Source organism: Dipodomys spectabilis, unplaced genomic scaffold, assembly GCF_019054845.1.
Source record: "Dipodomys spectabilis isolate Male_0828 unplaced genomic scaffold, ASM1905484v1 ptg000365l, whole genome shotgun sequence".
NCBI classification, from domain to species: domain Eukaryota; kingdom Metazoa; phylum Chordata; class Mammalia; order Rodentia; family Heteromyidae; genus Dipodomys; species Dipodomys spectabilis.
The window spans coordinates 5,946,091-5,965,833 of NW_024871042.1; the positions used below are offsets into that span (position 1 = coordinate 5,946,091).

General features: G+C 38.7%; 1 protein-coding gene across 2 annotated transcripts in view; it reads right to left on the reverse strand.

Annotated features, from left to right (window-relative positions):
* Nucleotides 1–19,743, reverse strand: part of Ralgapa2 (Ral GTPase activating protein catalytic subunit alpha 2) — a 307,510-nt gene that overhangs the window by 223,838 nt on the left and 63,929 nt on the right. The window contains exons 6-11 of one of the 2 annotated variants that reach the window (XM_042666417.1): nucleotides 18,534–18,711; nucleotides 17,482–17,597; nucleotides 14,760–14,898; nucleotides 11,314–11,513; nucleotides 3,401–3,562; nucleotides 541–708 (exon numbers count right to left, since the gene is read on the reverse strand). In XM_042666417.1, coding sequence (XP_042522351.1) covers nucleotides 541–708; nucleotides 3,401–3,562; nucleotides 11,314–11,513; nucleotides 14,760–14,898; nucleotides 17,482–17,597; nucleotides 18,534–18,711 — 963 coding nt within the window. Of the gene's footprint in view, nucleotides 1–540; nucleotides 709–3,337; nucleotides 3,563–11,313; nucleotides 11,514–14,759; nucleotides 14,899–17,481; nucleotides 17,598–18,533; nucleotides 18,712–19,743 lie in introns of both variants that reach the window. The other variant, XM_042666416.1, reaches the window with a different exon arrangement.

Genomic DNA, 19,743 nt, shown 5'->3' on the forward strand with positions numbered 1-19,743 from the left:
GGACGACTCATTGCTGTAATCCTAGCTACTCTGGAGGCTGAGATCTGAAGCTCATGATCAAAGCCAGCCTGGGCAGGAAAGTCTATGAGACTCTTAATCTTCAGTTAACCACCACAAAGCCAAAAGTAGAGCTGTGGCCCAAGTAGTAGTGGGCTAATTTGGAGCACTCAGGCCCTGAGTTCAAGCCCAGGAGCAGCACATACACACACAAAAAATGCTATTTACTTAAAGAAGTTAAGGAGAAGACAGTGACTGTTTTAGTCTCAGAGAACCATGAGAATGTGATGGCTAATTAAACAATTCTTCTGCCACAGAAACTAATAAATCTACATATGCACATGCCTCTGACCTCAGAATTAAGAGATGACTGCCAAGTGAGACCAGAGCGGAGACAGCCCTCTGAAGCAGCTCCTCCTCACAAAACTCAGCAACTCTGAGGTTAGTTCAAAAGAGATCTATGGGCCTACTTGCCACTAAGGGTGCCCTTGTTTGAGCAGGCACATTCTGTTCCCAACTCAGAATACAAGTGAAAAAAATTACCTCTTTGCTATCAGTTTCTGAAAATCCTAATTTTTCAGTATTATCTTCAGCAACATCTTTTTTATCTGGTTCTTCCATGAATACAGGTTTGTCCTGAAGAATCCACTTTCTGTATACCTGAACTACTTTTCTTGTTACGGCTATCTCACAGGAAGGCAACAGGAATGCCTGAAAAGAAGAAAAATTCACTTAATTCCACACAAGTACCACACGAAAGACAAAACATACAGCTTCTACATACACTACACAAGGCCACATGTCTAAGTGTATACCACTCATCTGAAGAAGGGGCCAGACAAACAGTGCAGTTTAAAAATAACTCCTATACTAGATAATTTTTCTACAAATCAAATCATACCTAAACAGGGATTTTTGTTCATTTGTTTGCTTGTTCTTGTTGTTGTTTGCAAGCTTGGGCTTGAACTCAAGACCTGGGAGCTGTCCCTGAACTTTTGTGTTCAAGGTTGGCACTCTACCACTTGAGTCATAGCACCACTTTCAGCTTCTTGGTGGCTAATTGAAGATAAGAATCTCACTGACATTTCTGCCTTGACTGTCTTCAGGCCACAATCCTCAGATCTCAATCTCCTGAGTAGCTAGGATTACAGGCATAAGCCACCAGTACCCAACTCTACACTGGTTTTTTAATTGTCTATATAAAACAGTCTTAACTGTACAACTTGGAACTTTTCCCAGGGAATCAGAAACAGGTTATAAAGTATACTGTGACAGCTAGTGGTAATTATCTATGTCTACTTTACAATTATGGGATCAGAGACAGGCATGCTGGTGGCTTAATCAGGCATAGTAAGAGTGGTTACACTATAGATGTTGACAACAGCTACAAGTCAGAGATATGGGTTATTTTTTTCTTTTCCTTGTCTTCCTTCCTACCTTTTATCCTCCTTCCTTCCTTCTATATAAACTACTTCAACATTTATCAAATACCATTAAATATAGCCACTAAAATGTAAACAAGAGCCACTATTTATAGCATTGTGTACATTTATAGGAACTTTTAAAATAATTAGTAGAATATTATTTTATTTATATATTATAATATCCCCGAAAACATCTAACAAATATTTTGAGTACATAAATTTTTCACAACCATGACACTTTTACTGTACTCAGAAATTTTCAATGAGTTTAATCTAAAGTGATTCCTATGACCCAAGCTTCTCAGGAGGCTAAGATACGGAGAATAATCTAGAAGGAATTATGGACAACATACACTAAAGATACCTGTATACTCATGCTCATGATGGTTCTTTTCCTCTTCTCTTAATTGTCATTTTTCTTTATTTTAGCTACTACATAGGACATGTAAATCTATTGTTTGGTTAATGGGCTTACCTACATGATTTCCAGTTCTACTTTCCTCAAACATAACTTCTTTTTTCTCTATGGCTGAAAATATTCCATGATGTGTATTTTCCTTTTTTTCTGGCCATTCATCAGTTGGAACTTTTATGATTAAAAACTCCATTATAGCCGGGCGCCAGTGGCTCACGCCTGTAATCCTAGCTACTCAGGAGGCTGAGATCTGAGGATCAAGGTTCAAAGCAGCCCAGGCAGGAAAGTCTATGAGACTCTTATCTCCAATAAACCACCAGAAAACTGGAAGTGGAATTGTGGCTCAAGTTGTAGAGTGCTCACCTTCAGCTGAAGCACTGAGGAACAACGCCCAGGCCCAGAGTTCAAGCTCCATGACCAACCAAAAAAAAAATTCCATTACATATTTCTACACAACTTTTGATTTAATGTTGTAAAAATCCTAAAACCATACATAAGAATTTAAAAGAAAACTAGGCGGGCTGGGAAGGTGGCTTAGTGGTAGAGCGCGTGCCTTGCATGCATGAGGCCTTGGGTTCGATTCCTCAGCACCACATGAGAAAAAAGAAAAAAGCTGGAGGTGGTGCTGTGGCACAAGTGGTAGAGTGCTAGCCTTGAGCTGAAGAGCTGAGGGACAGCGCCCAGGCCCAGAGTTCAGGCCCCACGACCAGACCCCTCCCCCCCAAAAAAGAAAACTAGGCACAGAGAGTCATAACTTGTAATCCCAGATACTTGAGCCTAGACAAAAAATTAGCAAGACATGAGAACAGTATCAACCTCTTCATTCTAGACTCATTGTAGGGTACTCAAGAATGGCCTGCTCTAGTTTGGCACTACTGGGAGATGGCAGAAACATTAAGAAGTCAAGCCTAATGGATTATAAATCATTATGGTCTGCCCTCAAAAGGGATTGTAAAACTCTGGATCTCATCGTCTTCCTTTAATTTTTCATACCTGTCCCTCATATGATTTATTATGAACCGAAGGCTGAAGCAATAAAGCCAATCACTCAGAAGCCAAAACCTCTAAAACCTCAGAAATGGTGATCCAAAATAGAACTTTCCTCCTTTTTTTTTTTTTTTTGGTGCTGATACTAGGGCTTGGATTCAAGTTTTGCATTCATGTTTGGCTTATTCATACAAGGCTAGCATTGTACCACTCAAGCCACAACTCCACTTCAAGCTTTTACTGGTTAACAGAAATAAGAGTCTCTCAGATTTATCTGCCCTGCTGGATTTCAATTGCGATCTTCAAATCTTAGATTCCTGAGTAGGTAGGATTAGAGGCATGAGCCATCAGCAGCTGAGTACTTTCCCCTTTTTAAGGTGATTTAGGTCAGGTATTTGTAAAAAATAATGGAAAGCTAACTAATGCACAGAGGAACATAAAAAAATCTCTTCAGTCTCTTCAGTTTTGTAAGTTTGTAACACACACACACACACACACACACACACACACTAACCTGTCGAAATACTTCATTGACAAAATTCACGTAACCTCGTGTTGACAAAAGGATCTGCTGTACCATTTCATACACTGTTCGATGCTCTTCTTCAATGCTACAAAGGCTGGAGTTGCTGAGTCTTCGGTCAGACAAGGTGCTACTGTTAGAATGGCCTCTGTCCTGTTCTGTAGGCCCACTACCATCCAGCTCCGGTGCTTTCTCTTGCACTGCACCACCAACAGTCTAGAAGACAGTCATTATACTTCTGAGAGACCCACATTCCCACCCAAGAGCATTTGGCAGAATTTGTTGCTTTATGCTTTGCATTTTGGATTTTGTGGGGCAATCTAGTGTTGTGGATTAAATCAAGTGTTTATGTTCATCCACCCTAGCCCCAAAGTACTCCATCTCTCACAACTTGAACAGAACACAAGCTGAAAAAACAAGCAATTTTTTTTATAAACTTAGGATCTAGAACGTGTACTTAATCAACTTTCTAATTAACCAAATAATCCATCCTAAGTTGTTTTAACTGGAAAAGTACTAAGTTATTTCAAGGAAGAGGGCCATGAAATATTATCATCTAAAAATTTCATTTGCATTAGTAAGCTCATAGAATAAATTAAAATGTAAATAAATACATGAGCATTATTATCACTCTACTCTCTACACTTCAGCATTTACTTTATGATCACGGAGATGTGAAAATTCAGGAGACTTCTTATAGCAACCACACTAGAATACCTCATATGAGTCAAAGCTACAGGTGGACATTATTAGTTCCAGGCCCAAGAGGCTGAAGTTAAAATTTCTTATCTCTTGAAACAGTATGCTCTTGGCGCTCCATGCACCAGCACAAGTCCAACTACTCCAGTAGTGAGACAGCATGGAAAAATGTTTCAGCTGGGTTCAGGCTTCTGAAGTAACAGGTATATGAATGAGGGCATTTCAGATCCTCAAGACCAACCAACCAGCTGCCAGCTGAAGGCTGCCACCCAGTGACCCTGGTCAATACAACAGAAAGCACATACAAATGTCCCAACCAAATCCTGACCTAATTCCTAGCACCCCAAAGTGAAGCACAAAGCCGGGTGCCAGGGGCACACACCTGTAATCCTAGCTACTCAGGAGGCTGAGAGCTGAGGATTGTAGTTTGAAGCCATCCTGAGCAAGAAAGTCTATGAGGTTCATCTCCAATTAATCACAGAAAAAGCTGTAAGCGGCACTGTGGCTCAAGTGATAGAATGTTAGTCTTGGGTAAAAGGAGCTCAGGGACAGTGCCCTGGTCCATAGTTCAAGCCCCAGGACTGGCAAAAAAAGTGAATATGAAATGATATAATATGAAAATATATATATAAATTCAATATGAAAAAGGGCTGTTTTAGGTTACTAAATTTTGAGGTAGCTTTATGACACAGAAATATAACTAACAACATAGATAAATAGATAGATAGATAGATATAGTTTTATACATACATATATTAAGTTTAAAGGCATTAAGTCATTTGAAAATAAGCTTTACCAAATAGAACATAACAATATCATAAAGGGATTTCTCATCATGTCAAAACATAAAATGCTTTCCTTGGCTTTGTCTTGTCCACACAGGCACAGCTCATAGGTCATTAATTAAAGGCTGGCTAAAAATTAGTAAAAATGATATTTTATTGATGCAATTAAATAGTGCTATAAATAAATATTGTTCTGCCATCTCAAACTTCCTTTTTCAGTCCCTGAACTTCCTTGCATTGCAATGTCTAACTAATATATAAAAGTGACAAAAACTAGCTGCTGCTAAAATGCTAAAATCGCCTGTTTGCATTTTTGATTTTAAAAAATTATCAGTACTTTCTGTATGCCAGTGGCTTATGCCTGTAATCCTAGCCACTCAGGAGGCTGAGAGATCATAATTCAAAGCCAATCTAGGCAGGAAAGTCTGTGAAACTCTTATCTCCAATTAACTACCAAAAGGCTGGAAGTAGAGCTGTGTCTCTAGCGTTAGAGCACTAGCCTCAAGCAAAAAAGCTCAGAGACAGTGCCCAGGTCTTGAGTTTAGGCTCCAGGACAAGCACCAAACATCAACAAAAATTACCAGTCCTTCTGTCATATCTAAAAGTAAATTTTAGCCATGTACAATAATTGACACCTATAATCCTAGCACTTGGGAGACTGAGGCAGGAGGATCACAAATTTGGGGCTAGTGTGAACCACATAGCAAAATCTTGTCTAAAAAATTAAAAAAGAATTTCTTAGGAATAATACTTCACTAAAACTATTTTTAGCTGAAATTATGTACCAAGAACTACAGAGTTAAAAGGGAAGCTGCTTTTGCTACACCATAATATGGCATGTACAAGTGACTGTATTTTCATTTTACCATGAATGATGTCACTTGGTACTGTCTGGATCTCAAGTATCCCCCAAAGACCTATGTATTGAAGGCTTGGTCCCAGCCTGAGGAACATTGGGAGGCTGTGGAATTTTTAGGTAACAGAGCCTACAGTTAGGAGGATAGGTTATTGAGAACATGCCTTTGAAGAAGATATTTAGACCCTGACCCTTTTCTGACTGTCTCTTTGCTTCCTGGCCATCATGAAAACAGGCCTCATGTGGGTCTTCTTGCCATGATGTTCTCCCTTGCCAAAGCAACAAGACCAAACAACCATGGACCACAACCTTCTAAATCATGAGCCAAAATAAACATTTCCTTCTTTTAAATTGACTCAAGTATTTTGTCATAGTAAGAGAAAGATTACTAACACAACACTGAAAAGGAAATCCCTTCATAGTAAGCTAGGTCCACTAATTTTTTCCTTTCTGGTAAAATGTACTGTCAAAGTCATTTGTGTTAGATCAAGAGAAGGAAGTAATTTCAGCTTTGGAAACAGCACTTCATATATGATGACCTTTAACAAAAAAGTGACCAAAAATGAGCCCTATTTTCAAACAGTAGTTTAAATATTTTTAAAGGTTACAAGAGTCCCATGAAAATGGAAAGTCTGTGAGGAAAGTCTTTGAAAAGAGGTTTGTGATCACCCAATTTGGAAAGTAATTTAGAATTTAAATTCTAAACAAAATTTTGAGGTGACAAATATACTCAGCAATCAAATATTCCAGGTTTAATCTGTTCCTTTTTCAAGAAATAACATGAAATTCAAATGCTCTTACACATCAAAGGAAAAAAATAATAAAGAGATAACCTATATAATGGGAAAAATCTTTGCTAGCTACTCATTCAACAGCATATCAGAATATATAAAGGACTAAAAGGCATAACATAAAAACAAATTAAAAATAGGCAAGTGATCTAAATAAGCACTTATCTCAAAAGAAGAAATTTAATCCTAGTTACTCAGGAGGAGATTCACAATTGAAGGCCAGCCTAGGCAAAAAGTTCCAGAGACCCTCATCTCAATCATTAGTTGGGTATATTGGTGACTGCCTGTCATTCCACTTAAGGTATCTTAATCAGGAGGATCAAGCTTCCAGAACAGTCTTATCTCAAGCCCCTCAAGTCCTACTGTCCAAAAAGCAAGATCCTGTGAAGCCCTGAGTTTAAATCCTTGGTGAAAGAGAGGAAGAGAAGGAGGAACAAGAGGAGGAGGAAGAGGAGGAGGAGGAGGAGGAGGAGGAGGAACAGAAGGAGGAGGAAGAGGAGGAGGAGGAGGAAGAAAAGGGGAAGGAAGAGGAGACAAATGGACAATGAATATATGAAAAAATGCTCAATAATTTTAGTTATCAGGAAAATGCAAATCAAAATAACAATGAAATTCCATCTCACCCTAGTTAAAATAGCTATTATCAAAAACAAAAGAAAGAAATGCTGGCAAGATAAAATAAATGCAAATCAAAACAACATTGAGATACCACCTCATCCCAGTTAGAATGGCTAGAATCAAGAATTCTAATAACAACAGATGCTGGAGGGGATGTGGACAGAAGAGAACCTTACTGCATTGTTGGTGGGAGTGTAAACTTGTTCAACCACTTTGGAAAGTAGTATGGAGGTTCCTCAAAAGACTCCACATAGAGCTTCCCTATGACCCAGCAATCTCACTTTTGGGCATTTACCCAAATGATCACAAACAAGACCACACTAAAGCTACCAGCACAACTATGTTTATTGCAGCATTATTTACCATAGCTAAGATATGGAACCAACCCAGGTGCCCTCAGTAGATGAATGGATCAAGAAAATGTGGTGTGTACACACACACACACACACACACACACACACACACACACACACACACACACACACACACACACACACACACACACACACACACACACACAATGGAATTCTATGCCTCCATCAGAAAGAATGACATTGCCCCATTTGTCAGGAAATGGAAAGACTTGGAAAAAATTATACTAAGTGAAGTAAGCCAGGCCCAAAGAAACATAGGCCCCATGGTTTCCCTTATTTGCATTAACTAGTATATGTCTGAGACAAGCAGAAAAGGTCAGATATGCTGATGCTAGGTGAAATGAACCCCAAGATAAGTATTCAAATGTTTTTTTTTTTTATTTTCATGCAATTGTTCCTAACATATTTATAAGATGATTTCTTTGTTGCTTTGTATGTCCCTCCATCATGATATAACCCCTGCTTTCACTGTATTTGATGTTGGTATAATTTGTGGAGGGGAAGGGAAAAAACTAATGGTTTAAATAGGGATACAGGTGGGTCCTGAGATGTACAAATTGTTATGTCGAAAAACAAATTTTACAACTTTGGTGGGAGGTGGGAGGAAGGGGGGAATATGGGAGGAGGGGGGGGCGGGATATGGGAAGGGATAGGAAGGGGAAACAAAGGAGGAAGCAACAATGCTTGATAAGAAAGGTACTCATTATCTTTCCCATGTAGTTGTAACTCCTCTGTACAGTATTTTCATAATAAAAAATTTAAAAAAAATAAAAGAAGCGCTGGCAAGGATGTGGAGAAAAAAAAAGAGCCCTTAATGCTGCTGATAGAAATGTTAACTATATAGCCACTATAGAAAACAGCATGAGGGTTCTTATATTTATCGAAATGAACTCCAGAAAATGGAAACAAGAGTTTTTTCTTTGTTGTTTTTTTTAAATTTATGTCATGTTTGTTCATTTATCTGTCTTTGGGAAGGTAAGGAGGGCACAGAAATGGAGAGACAAAGGGTGAACAAATGCAGCAGTGGTACTCACTAGAAACTATGCTGAAAATGGACTATAAAACTTGTAGGTGGGGTTGGGAGGGAAAAACTGGGAGAGTGGTGGAAAAGGTGACACTGTCTAAAAAGAAAGGTACTCATTACCTGCCTTATATAACTGTACATTACCTTCATAACAATAAAAAATGAATAGAAAAATCCCTAAAAATAGAGCTACTATATGATTTTGCTATACTACTTGGGAGTAAAGGAAATGAAGTCAGAACACAAGAAACACCTGCATGTTTATGTTTATCACAGCACTATTCACAATAGACAAGGTATGGAATAAGTCTAGGTGCCTATCAATAGGTAAATGGATAAAGAAAACATGGTATACATACTCGATGATATTATTCATCCATAAAGAATAAAATTTATCATCTGTAGAAAAATGGATAAGACTAGAGGACATCATATTAAGTGAAATAAACCAGATACCAATGTAGAAACTAAAACTAATTAATAAATAAGAAAACAAGCCGGGCATCGGTGGCTCATGCCTGTAATTCTAGCTACTCAGGAGGCTGAGATCTGAGGATTGCGGTTCAGAGCTAGCCCAGGCAGGAAAGTCAGTGAGACTCTTAACTCCAATACACCACCAGAAAACCGGAAGTGGTGCTCAAGTGGTAGAGCACTAGCCTTGAGCAAAAGAGCTCACGGATAGCACCCAGACCCTGAGTTCAAGCCCCATAAACTGATTTTTTAAAAAAAAAGGAAAAAAGAAAGAAAAGGATTACTTAAATGTGAAAGAGGAGGTATTATAGATTACAAAAGTGGCTGGTGGAATGAAGATAAGGGAGAGGTAGAAGAAGAAATGTTGATAGACATCATCAAAGCATGATGCATGCAAAATATATGCATGCCAGGACATATATAGTGAACCTTTAAGTTATGTAGTCTGTATTAATAATTACCAAAAAAAACTGTGGCTTTTTCACTTACATGAATGAAAAGTGCAGTAGACATACATGAGATGAGATGGGAAACATACTACTCTGGGGCAGAAAAGGGAATACAAGAAACAACCAAGATAGGCCCCAAATAAAGACCTTCCCCAGAGATGTCCATCTCAGTTCCCCAAGTTTGTAACTACATCATAGATGTAACGTAACATGGCAAAAGGGACTCAGCCAATGGTGATTAAGGATGTGGAGATGAGGAGACAGTCCAAATTATGTCTGTAATTGAAAAATCCTTATAAGAGGAAAGCAAGAGGATTGGGGATTGGAATTAGTTGACAATGGAAACAGGACGAGAAAATGATGTGATACGAGGACATGAGCCAAGGAATGAAGTGGAACGACAGGGCAAGGAAACAAAAATCTTCCTGAGCGCCACAAAAGAAACCCGGACCTCTCAAAACCTTGATATGCTCATGGACCTGGGTTTTTACCTCCAGAAATATAAATCAGTAAGTTTGCCTGCCTCAAATCTTTCAATTTGTGGGGGTGTGTTACACTGGCAATAGTAAACAAACACATCCCACTGTGGATGATAGTAACAATTTCTCCACAACATAGTCATCAAGGTATAGGTCTTATTTCATTCATTTTTCCCGGCACTCAAAAGCCCTTTCATTCTGAGACATACATGTCTTTTTTTTCAGCCCAGGTAAACTTTTCTTGTTATTATTTGCTCACTTATTGTTATTCATTCTTTTACTCATTTATCTAAACATTTTTAAGACAGACCTGAACCTGCCTTCAGGTCTTATTAATTTCTGATTTCTGACTGAATTTTGACTCAGAGTTGTAGGATGTTTCCACAGAACACAATTTTGTTCTCAGTAGTGGTTGCTATCACTTCCATTTTATCTATAAAAATTTTATACTATAAAATTTAAGTTCTTAAAAAAACTTTCAGCAAAATTTTTTTATTCTTATTAGAACTCTATCTCCCTCAGACTATTTTGGAAAGTTCTTAATAAGCTGTCTTCAATAGAACAATATGTTCTAGACTCTGTTTACTATTCCTGTATCCAATGACTCTAAGGCTCTAATGACCTTCAAGCATGCAAGCCAACTGGTCTGGCTTCTGGGTTTGTATGTTCTGCTAGCTCAGGGATAGGATATACTACCTGAACCTCCAGGCTATCAGCAAATCTGCAATAAGTATATCATTCTTCTTGTCCCAATTCTTGGGGACAAGAAACAAAAAAAAAAGCACCCTGAACCACAAACCTCCCAGTGAAGTAGCAGGTCTTGATCTCCACATGTAACAATGTTTTACCAAATACACAGTCTCTAAGCAATGTAACCTACTGCAAAGGTCCCTTTATTTATGTATTTGAGCAAGGCCAAGAGAGAAAACTCTTTTCTGAAGGCCTTGAGCAGAAACGGTTTACTCTTCTAGGGTCCACATCATAGTAAAACAATCCTGAAAATTCTGAGCTGCTGATGCACTCTCTTCCCCAAGAGGGGAGCTGGCAGCATGAGCCTTTCTCTGGGCCACCTATGTGAATATTTCCTGAGGGCCTTCCAGTGCTGGTGACTGGTGAAGGAAAGATAGGACCCTGTGCTTATGCTCAGAGATCTCCAGCACTTGAGCAAAGAAGTGAGAATGAAAGCAAAAGGAGACTGCCCATCTGTGCCATCTTCTTATAACTCCTCCCCTGCCCAAGACTGCCTTGTTATGGCAATTCTTAATACATGAGGCTCCCTCTGACACCTCAACATTACACACATTAAGCCAATAAACTAAAAACTTACAGACTCATAGCTCTCATAATCAATGCCTTTGGTTACATCTTGGTGTGTCTTACTCTTCAAGGCTAAGAGATTTAAAAGATGACGAATGGCATACCTGGATGATTTTAGGCAATACATCAACTCCATTTTTAGTGTTATGTGTTGCAGTTAGGTACTTTTTTTCCAAAAAGAAAGTTACAATCCACTTAATGAAAACAACACGAGCTGCCATATATGGAATTTTTGTACTGTATGTGGTTTCATTATCTCGAGTAGTAGTGATGTACACTGGCTTTGGTCTCAAATGTGGAACATCTGGTAGAAAATAAGAACATTAATTAGATGACTCTTAACATAGCATAATCTCTATACATGTTTCAGTTTTCACTTAAATTAACATATATTTGGTAGTTTAAGTAGAAACTAAGAATGAAGATCCACAAATAGATACAGTAATAGCATCTTTTAGAAGGCCTTTCCAATTTTGCTTTGCAAACTGGCCAAACAAAAGCTGCAGCCACTGTTTACACACAACTGCAGTAAACAGCTATGGAGAAACTAGGTCAATAATTCTTTTTCACAATTTTGACAAATCTTAAGACTATAATAGTGAAGATCTTTTCATATATATTACATCTAACAATCTTATTTTATGGCTGCCTCAAATATAAAAGTGCATATAAACTTCTGAAAATCATTTTAGGCATTTTAATATCTAATACTTCATTAATTTAAGTCCACTGACTTTAGTTTTATATCCTTTTCTTAGAAGAATCCAAGAAAACAGAATCAACATATTCCACTTTATGTCTAAATCCAGAAAGTCACATCATCTTTGAGATATCCAATGTTTTTATTTCCAAAGAAGATAGTTCCTTTAACATTTTTTGAATTCCACGATATAAAAAAATTATCAATTTTCTATCTTCATTAATTTTAGTACAACTGGAATATCTGCCTGAGGCAATAAAGTTTTCAATAAATAACTTCTAACCCATTAACAGTGAACAGTTTTTATAGTGACTATAGTATATATACATATATAGTACATATAAATTCAGACTCTCTATATAAAACTAATAAAATACACATCCATGTATCTCTAAAAGTTAGTACTTCTTATCTTTCAAAATATAACAAGCTTCATCTACCATCCTCCTTGCCTGTATGTATGTGTGTACATGTATACATAGCAAAGAAAGCTGAATTAGTTGAGCACATCCTCAGATGGAATAAAGTCTCTTGTGATCTTTTCCCTCCATGGCTGTTTTTGGATTTGTTATTGTTTTGTTTTGTTTTAGCTTGGGGGGTCTTTAAGTGATGCCTGCATCTCAATCTCTGCCAGGAATTGTGGGTGCAATAACCACAATGCCCTCAGGTTTTGACAAAACATGATGTCTTCAAGGACAGAGGCAGGAAGCCTGGTTCTTTGAGCACAGCCCTGGAAGCTATGGGGAGAGCAGAAGAACCAAGATCCACACCCCAGTCCTACTATGCTTCCAGTCTGAGAGGAGAAGCTGAGGCATCCCTTGCCAAAGTCTCACCTATAGCTCTGCACTCAGATTCATTGCCCTGAGCTATTCTCTGCTCCTATGAGGGGGTCAGTGAAATGGGACCAGTCAGTGCAGCACTGCAGTTCAAACTGATAGTAGGGCTGGATATAGAGATGGAGCTGCTGGTGGAAGCCAATATCAGTGACCAGGTATTTTCTGTAGGCACATTCCAACGTGCTCCTGTTGTGGATGTGTTTTTTATTAGTCTTGATAAGCCGGATAACTTCATACTATACCTTTCTCCACAGCTGTTCTTCAGCCTTCTTCCAGTCTACTGGATGTAGGAATATGACCTTGACATAGAGCTCACACAGCTTATTCTTAGACTAATGTTCTATGGTTTGAACACTTCTTGATAAGCAGTTTTTTTGCAAAAGATGAAGTCAAGTCGATGTACAACCTCCACCATAGCTCTTTACTTTGGGCTCCTTAATCTCCCCTCCAAGGGGGACCTTGGATCATGGTACCAGGCTAGGAGGTAACTCCTAGTCACAGGTCCTTTACCTCCTCCACTGCCATCACTGAAGCACCACTGCCGTGAGCCCTGCAAGGCCTTCATTGCTATGAGGTGGCTCCTGTGACAGCCCACCTCCACCTGCCAAGTCCCCCCAAGCTGTTTTTGATCAGTCATCTTAACTGTTTTAAGAGGGAGATTCATCTCCCCTCACCACTCTGAGGGATGCTTCTGATCTGTAAACCTTTGTTTCTTCTGTTTGTTGGTTAGGTAGAGTGTTTTGGTTTTATTTGTTTTTACAATTTTAAAGTTTACTTTATTAGCACCTGAGGAGGTGAAGAGGGATTGATGTGAATATTCATTCACTTTGTCTGTTGTTGTTTTTTTGAAACAGGCTCTTGCTATGTAGGCCAAATGGACTTGTAACTCAGTATGCAGCTGGTTGGTGTTGCACTTGCAATCCTGCTGTCTCAAGCTTCTAAGTTCTGGGATTACAGGCATGTACCACCACAGCTGGCTCCTTGTTTCTTTCTTTTTCTTTTATTTTGTTTTTGGATAGTACTGGGGCTTGAACTCAAGACTTCAGACTTTCTAGACATGTGCTCCACCACTTGAGCCACATTCTCAACCCTTTTTTGCTTTAGTTATTTTTCAGATGGAATCTTATTTTCCCTGGGGCTGACCTTGGACCATGACCTTCCTACCACTGTCTCTTATATAGATGGAACTGCAGGCATGAATCACCATGGCTGGCTTATTCTGAGACAGGGTCTTGCTAACTTTTTGCTAAGGCTGGTCTCAAACCAAGATCTACCTATCTCTGACAACCACTTGGCTGAGATTTATTGGTATGAGTCACTGTACTGGGTCCTCATTTTTTTGTTGGTGGTGCTGGACCAAGGACTTCAACTCAGGGCCTGGATGCTGTTGCTGAGCAATTTTGCTTAAGCTTAGCACTCTACAACTTGACCTGAAGCTCTACTTCTGGATTTTATCTGAGCCTCATTTTTTTATAGAAGTAAAACTTTCAGAGCCAAGTTAGACATTACTTTATATTTCTTAGCTCTCTGGGGCTTGCTGTCCCTTGCTTGTCCAATCACACAAATATCTTCCCTCCATAATTAACTCTCAATACTATCTGCTATGTAAAAGACCAAGTATGAAAGAACACACATACTGTGGGCAACTTTGTGCCCTGGGCTGGCCTGCCTCCTCAGTGAGCTAGGTGTGGGCTTATCATACACCACCCATGGGAAAAGCCTGGAGATATAAAACAGCTTTTTCCATTAAAAGATGGCTAATATAACTATACCCAAAACTTCATAAATTATTTCGAAGTATAGAAGCCAGGGTTCCCCCTTATTGCTATGAGGTAAAATATACCTTAGTTGGGCCACATAATTTAAATAACTTATTAGAAAAATTTAAACCTCTTACAATAGTAACATTACTATTCAATACAAAGTTAAAGTTATTTTTCTCTAAATAAGATTACTCTGAAAGTGACTGCATAGCTTTCCTGTGAGTATCTACACAGTCCAAATGTGTACTTACCAAGTACAGGTTTGTAGATATTTGTTAACTTAGTAAAAGATGGAAACAAATGGGGAAGATAATATTTTCGAAACAGTGTAAAAAGAAACTTAAACCCAGTATCCTGGTTCTCCTTATTCTTCCACTCCAAGCTTGCAGCCTAAGGAAAACACATGAAAAAGAATACATGGATATTTATACTCAAATTAACATATACTGAAATGAAATTCTGTTATGATTAAAATTCATACCCTACATTTTAAAAAATATTAACTACTATTACATGTAATGAAATAATATCTTAACAGTTCAAAATATGACCATTTTGTAAATGGTATCAAGTATTTTCAAACATACTCTACTACATAAACCCCACATTACTCAGGTGTTTTGGGTTTTTCTTGGGGGGGGTGTTGGTTGTAGGGACTGAACTCTAGGCCTGGGCACTGTTCCTCAGCTCTTTAGCTCAAGGCTTGCACTCTACTACTTGAGCCACAGTGCCACTTCTGGCTTTTTCTGCTTATGTGGTAGTAAGGAATCGAACCCAGGGCCTCATACATGCAAGGCAAGCACTCTACCACTGAGCCACCTTCCCAGCCCGACTCAGGTGTTCTTTAAAATGATTAAACATTTCTATGCCCTTAGAAGATTTAGTCAAGAATAGTTAGGCACTTTTCCTAAAATCAAAAAAGGCCATTTATAATAAGAGGAGTTAAAGACAAAATTCCTCTCAGTCATTTCATCCAATGTTATCTACATACATAATCAATATCAAAAGGCAAAAGATATGGAATCTTGGAAAATACATTCCCCTCATTAAAATGAATTCACTGGCTAAGATAAGCCAGGTCTGCTAGTCTAGCTTTGGTTTCAGTTTAAAGCTTTTACAGAACTAAAAAAAATCCTCTCCCTCATAACCTAGTATACTGTGTATATAATGTGAACAATCCAAAACAGCTCACTAACTGGCAGCACCCCCAGGAACCAAGAGGAAAGCTTGTTATTAAGGCACAGTCACCTGCATATTGCCAAAAGAAAGGTGGTATGGAGGGAGGGAGGGCAGTAAGAGAAGACCTATCAGTGGTTCTTAACACTTGTCAGACTAAATCATGGCTTCTCAACTTCCTTCATGAGTAGTGCAGTTAGAAAAGGATAATATTTATGTAGCACCTGAAATAAAAAATGAAGAGATGCTTTGGCTGTCCCTTGGGCAGATGGGTTCAGCATCCAAATCTATCAGAAGCTCTACTATGAAGACTCACCCCAACAGACAGAAGGGAAGGCAAAAGTCACAGATATGAACATAACCCACCCACAAATAAAGCTCTATGATCTATCAATGCCAAATCCCTCTGACGAGGATCAAGATGATTTATGTGACGTAAGCATTAGTGACACATTTAAAATAAGAACCTAGGACCCCCAGTGTGTGCAAGTTCTGGGTACTCTTGTGCTGACTTCCCAGGAAAAATTAATGTCCCCTTTTGAACAGGTAGTATTTGAGACACATATCTAAAGGCAAGAGCTCAAACATGAGTCAGATAACACACACTGTCAGATTCTCCATATGTGTTTCTAGTACAGACTAAATACCATAGAGTAGAGGCAGAGATTAGGATTGCCCAGCAAGGTTGAGTAGTTAGAAATGGAAGTCAAGTACTAAATCTTGGGAGATGGCAGAGAAAAGCACAATTTCCTAAAGAAAAGTGGAAAGAAGTGGGAGGAAAAAAAGGAAATGCTAGAAGAAAACATGAGAGAAGAGAGTCTCATAAGGAGATGGGTAAGCCGGGCGCCGGTGGCTCACGCCTGTAATCCTAGCTACTCAGGAGGCTGAGATCTGAGGATCGCAGTTCAAAGCCAGCCCGGGCAGGAAAGTTCGTGAGACTCTTATCTCCAATAAACCGCTAGAAAACCGGAAGTGGTGCTGTGGCTCAAGCGGTAGAGTACTCGCCTTGAGCTGAAGAGCACAGGGACAGTGCCCAGGCCCAGAGTTCAAGCCCCACCACTGACAAAAAAAAAAAAAAAAAAGGAGATGGTTGGTCATTGCCAAACCATTTCAAAGAATAAGTAGAGTAAAAACTGGAGTACACTCCCCACATATAGATTAGACCCCACCTTGTACCATTGTCTGGGAACTGGCATTTCAACAGTGGCTGGCACAAGGTAAACAATAGTGGTGCTGAAGAAGTGTACAGTGAGGAAATTGACAGAGAAGATAGTGATTTCAACAGAGTCCACTATGAAGGGAAGGTCAGACTGGACTACAGCTAGGAGCATATGGACAAAAGAAGAATTCACTAGGAAAAAAGAATGGAAGGATTTTATTCTAACTATACCAATGTACAAAGAAAGCAAATGACAAATTAGCTATTCGAATCAGAAACTGATTTCAGCTCTATATCCCATTGAAAAAGGAATGTGTGTCATGAAGCAGGTCAGTTCATAGCCCCTCATGGCTGCTTTCATGAAGATAACCCCGCCAGCCCTGCCTGTTCCTGACTCTGCCCAGGCTCTAGGCCTACCTCCTCCTCTAGAGAAGGGACAAAGAATGAGAAATTCTTTAAACACATTCCTACAAAATAGCACTTATGACAGCTCTTGCTTTAAATCACAAAAAAAATCACGTCAAAGAAAAAAGAAAAAGAAAAAATATGGATATAGAGAAAAAAAGAAGGCAAGCAATATTTCTTCCCTCCTACTGAGAACAAACACTTTACTCAAAGAGGTTTGCTTTTTCTCTGACCTGAATAACCATATACTTCAACAGTATTTGAAGAAAAAAGCAGGTTTGGTCCTCACTGATCTTCTCTCCTGATATGGCTGGTAGGAGTGGAGTTATTTCTTCTGGATATATCTTTGCTGTAGAATGGAAAGCATCACGTTAATAACTTTCAAAGTTAAATTGTAAACAGGGTTTTGGAAAAAATGGTCTTTATTAAAATATACCACTGGAGTACTTAAACTGAACTCCAAACTAATGTGCATAAAGGGTACAGAAATAGAAATGCCCACCTTTCCCACTGAAACATTCCTTCTTTCAAGTTCTACTTTGGTTAGTCTTTGGGTGGCTCATTCCTATAATCCTAACTACTCAGAAGGCTGAAATCTGAGGATTATACTTGAAAGCCAGCCCAGGTAGGAAAGTCTGTAAAACTCTTATCTCAAATTAACCACCAAAAAGCCAGAAGTGGAGCTGTGGCTCAGGGAGTAGAGTGCTAGCTGTGAGCACAAAAGCTCAAGGACAGTGCACAGGCCCTAAATACAAGCCCCAGAACTGGCACAATTAATTAATTATAGGAAGATCAAATGCTAGTCATGTGGCTACGAAAGGATATGTACTAATAACCCAATGGACCCTACCAGGAGTTCCTTAAAAATCCATAGGACACAAATGGTCCCATGAGATCACTACTGATCTTTTATTAACACTGCATGAGAGCACATAGCTGACAACTAAGATGATTATCCACTTATCAATAGTGATGAGAACAAAAGTCAGTCATTTGGGAAGGCAAATTTAAATTTTATTAGCAAACACTTCATATATATCATGTGTCTCTACTTCCTGCTACTGCCAAATGCTGTTTCTTCCATTTCTACCCCTTCATTAAACTTTTCCTATCATTTCATTGAATATACACTATTTACACAAACATTTATTCTAATGTTTGTAAGGACAGACTGTAAATTACAGAGAACTGTTCCTCTTCAGACCCTATCAGTATTTCTATTTGCGAAAATGAGAAACCATTAAAATGGGAAACCATGTTAAATCTGCTGACAGATACTGCTTACCATCAGCTACACTAGGGCTAGGATTGATGAGTGTCTCCAGTGTGCAGGGCCCCCTGGATGACAAGACTGCCGGGAAACCAGGCACGAGGCATGCAAAAATCAGCACCTGTTCTTCTGCACAGTTTGTCTGAAGTGCTTGAAGCCACAAAAGAAACAGCCTGATTCCTTCACATCTTATCTGAAAACAAAATAAAAAGCAATGAAAATAGCATACATGTGTTTACAGAAAAAGCACTGTGAAGTAGCATCAACCTTAAGAGAGAAAAACTAGAGAGCTAGGTATAGTGGCCCACGCTTGTAATCACAGTGCTTCAGAGATTGAAGCAGGAGAATCAAGGACTTTAGAATAGCCTAGGCTACATAGCAAGACAAGAGATAGAGAGACAGACAGGCAAACACATAGAGACAGATACACAGAGACACAGAGAAGAAATAAAGTCATAGCATTAACTGTGCATGTGTGAAAATGAAACTAGGTAATGTGAGGAGATAGGTGGGGTTGGGAGAATCGGGGGAGAACGATGGAAGGAGTGACACTGATCAAGATAATACATAAATGTATAAACTCATAAAGCAATATGGTGAATTTTTTTAAAATAAAAGTGAAACTAGAAGTTAAAGGTATGATTAAAGTACTAGAGAGCAAGTTCTTCATTTAGTGACAAATAAGAAAGATTACTATAATATACCACCAGAAGTTAAGAGTCTATTGAGAGGGCTACAGAGTCAGAGGGCCTAGGTTCAAAATCTGCTTCTGCCACTTTCTAGGTTTGACTAGTCTCATCTATAAAATAGAGATAACAGCTTTTTACCACAAAACACTGTCAAGTATTAAATAAATAAATATGTGTAAGGCACATAAAACAATGTTGGTTCTCACTGAGCAATATGTGTTTCCTATTAAGCAGAGGTGAAGAGTCTTTTTCAGACAAGGTACATGTGGATTTTTATATCTTTAGGGGTCATACAAAATTTTCAGTACAGGCAGACAGGCAACAGGCAGCTGAGGAGTGGCATCACCTGCCTTCCCCATCATGTACCAAATGACTTCGAGGACCTTGCATAGCTCATGGGCTACAAGTGTAAGGCAATAGTGTGGATAGCATCAATGTTCAATTACTGATGAAAATAATGGCAAAGATAATCTCACTCCAAATTCACATCATTTCAAGAGAATTTTCATATCATTTGTAATCTGCACCTATTTACA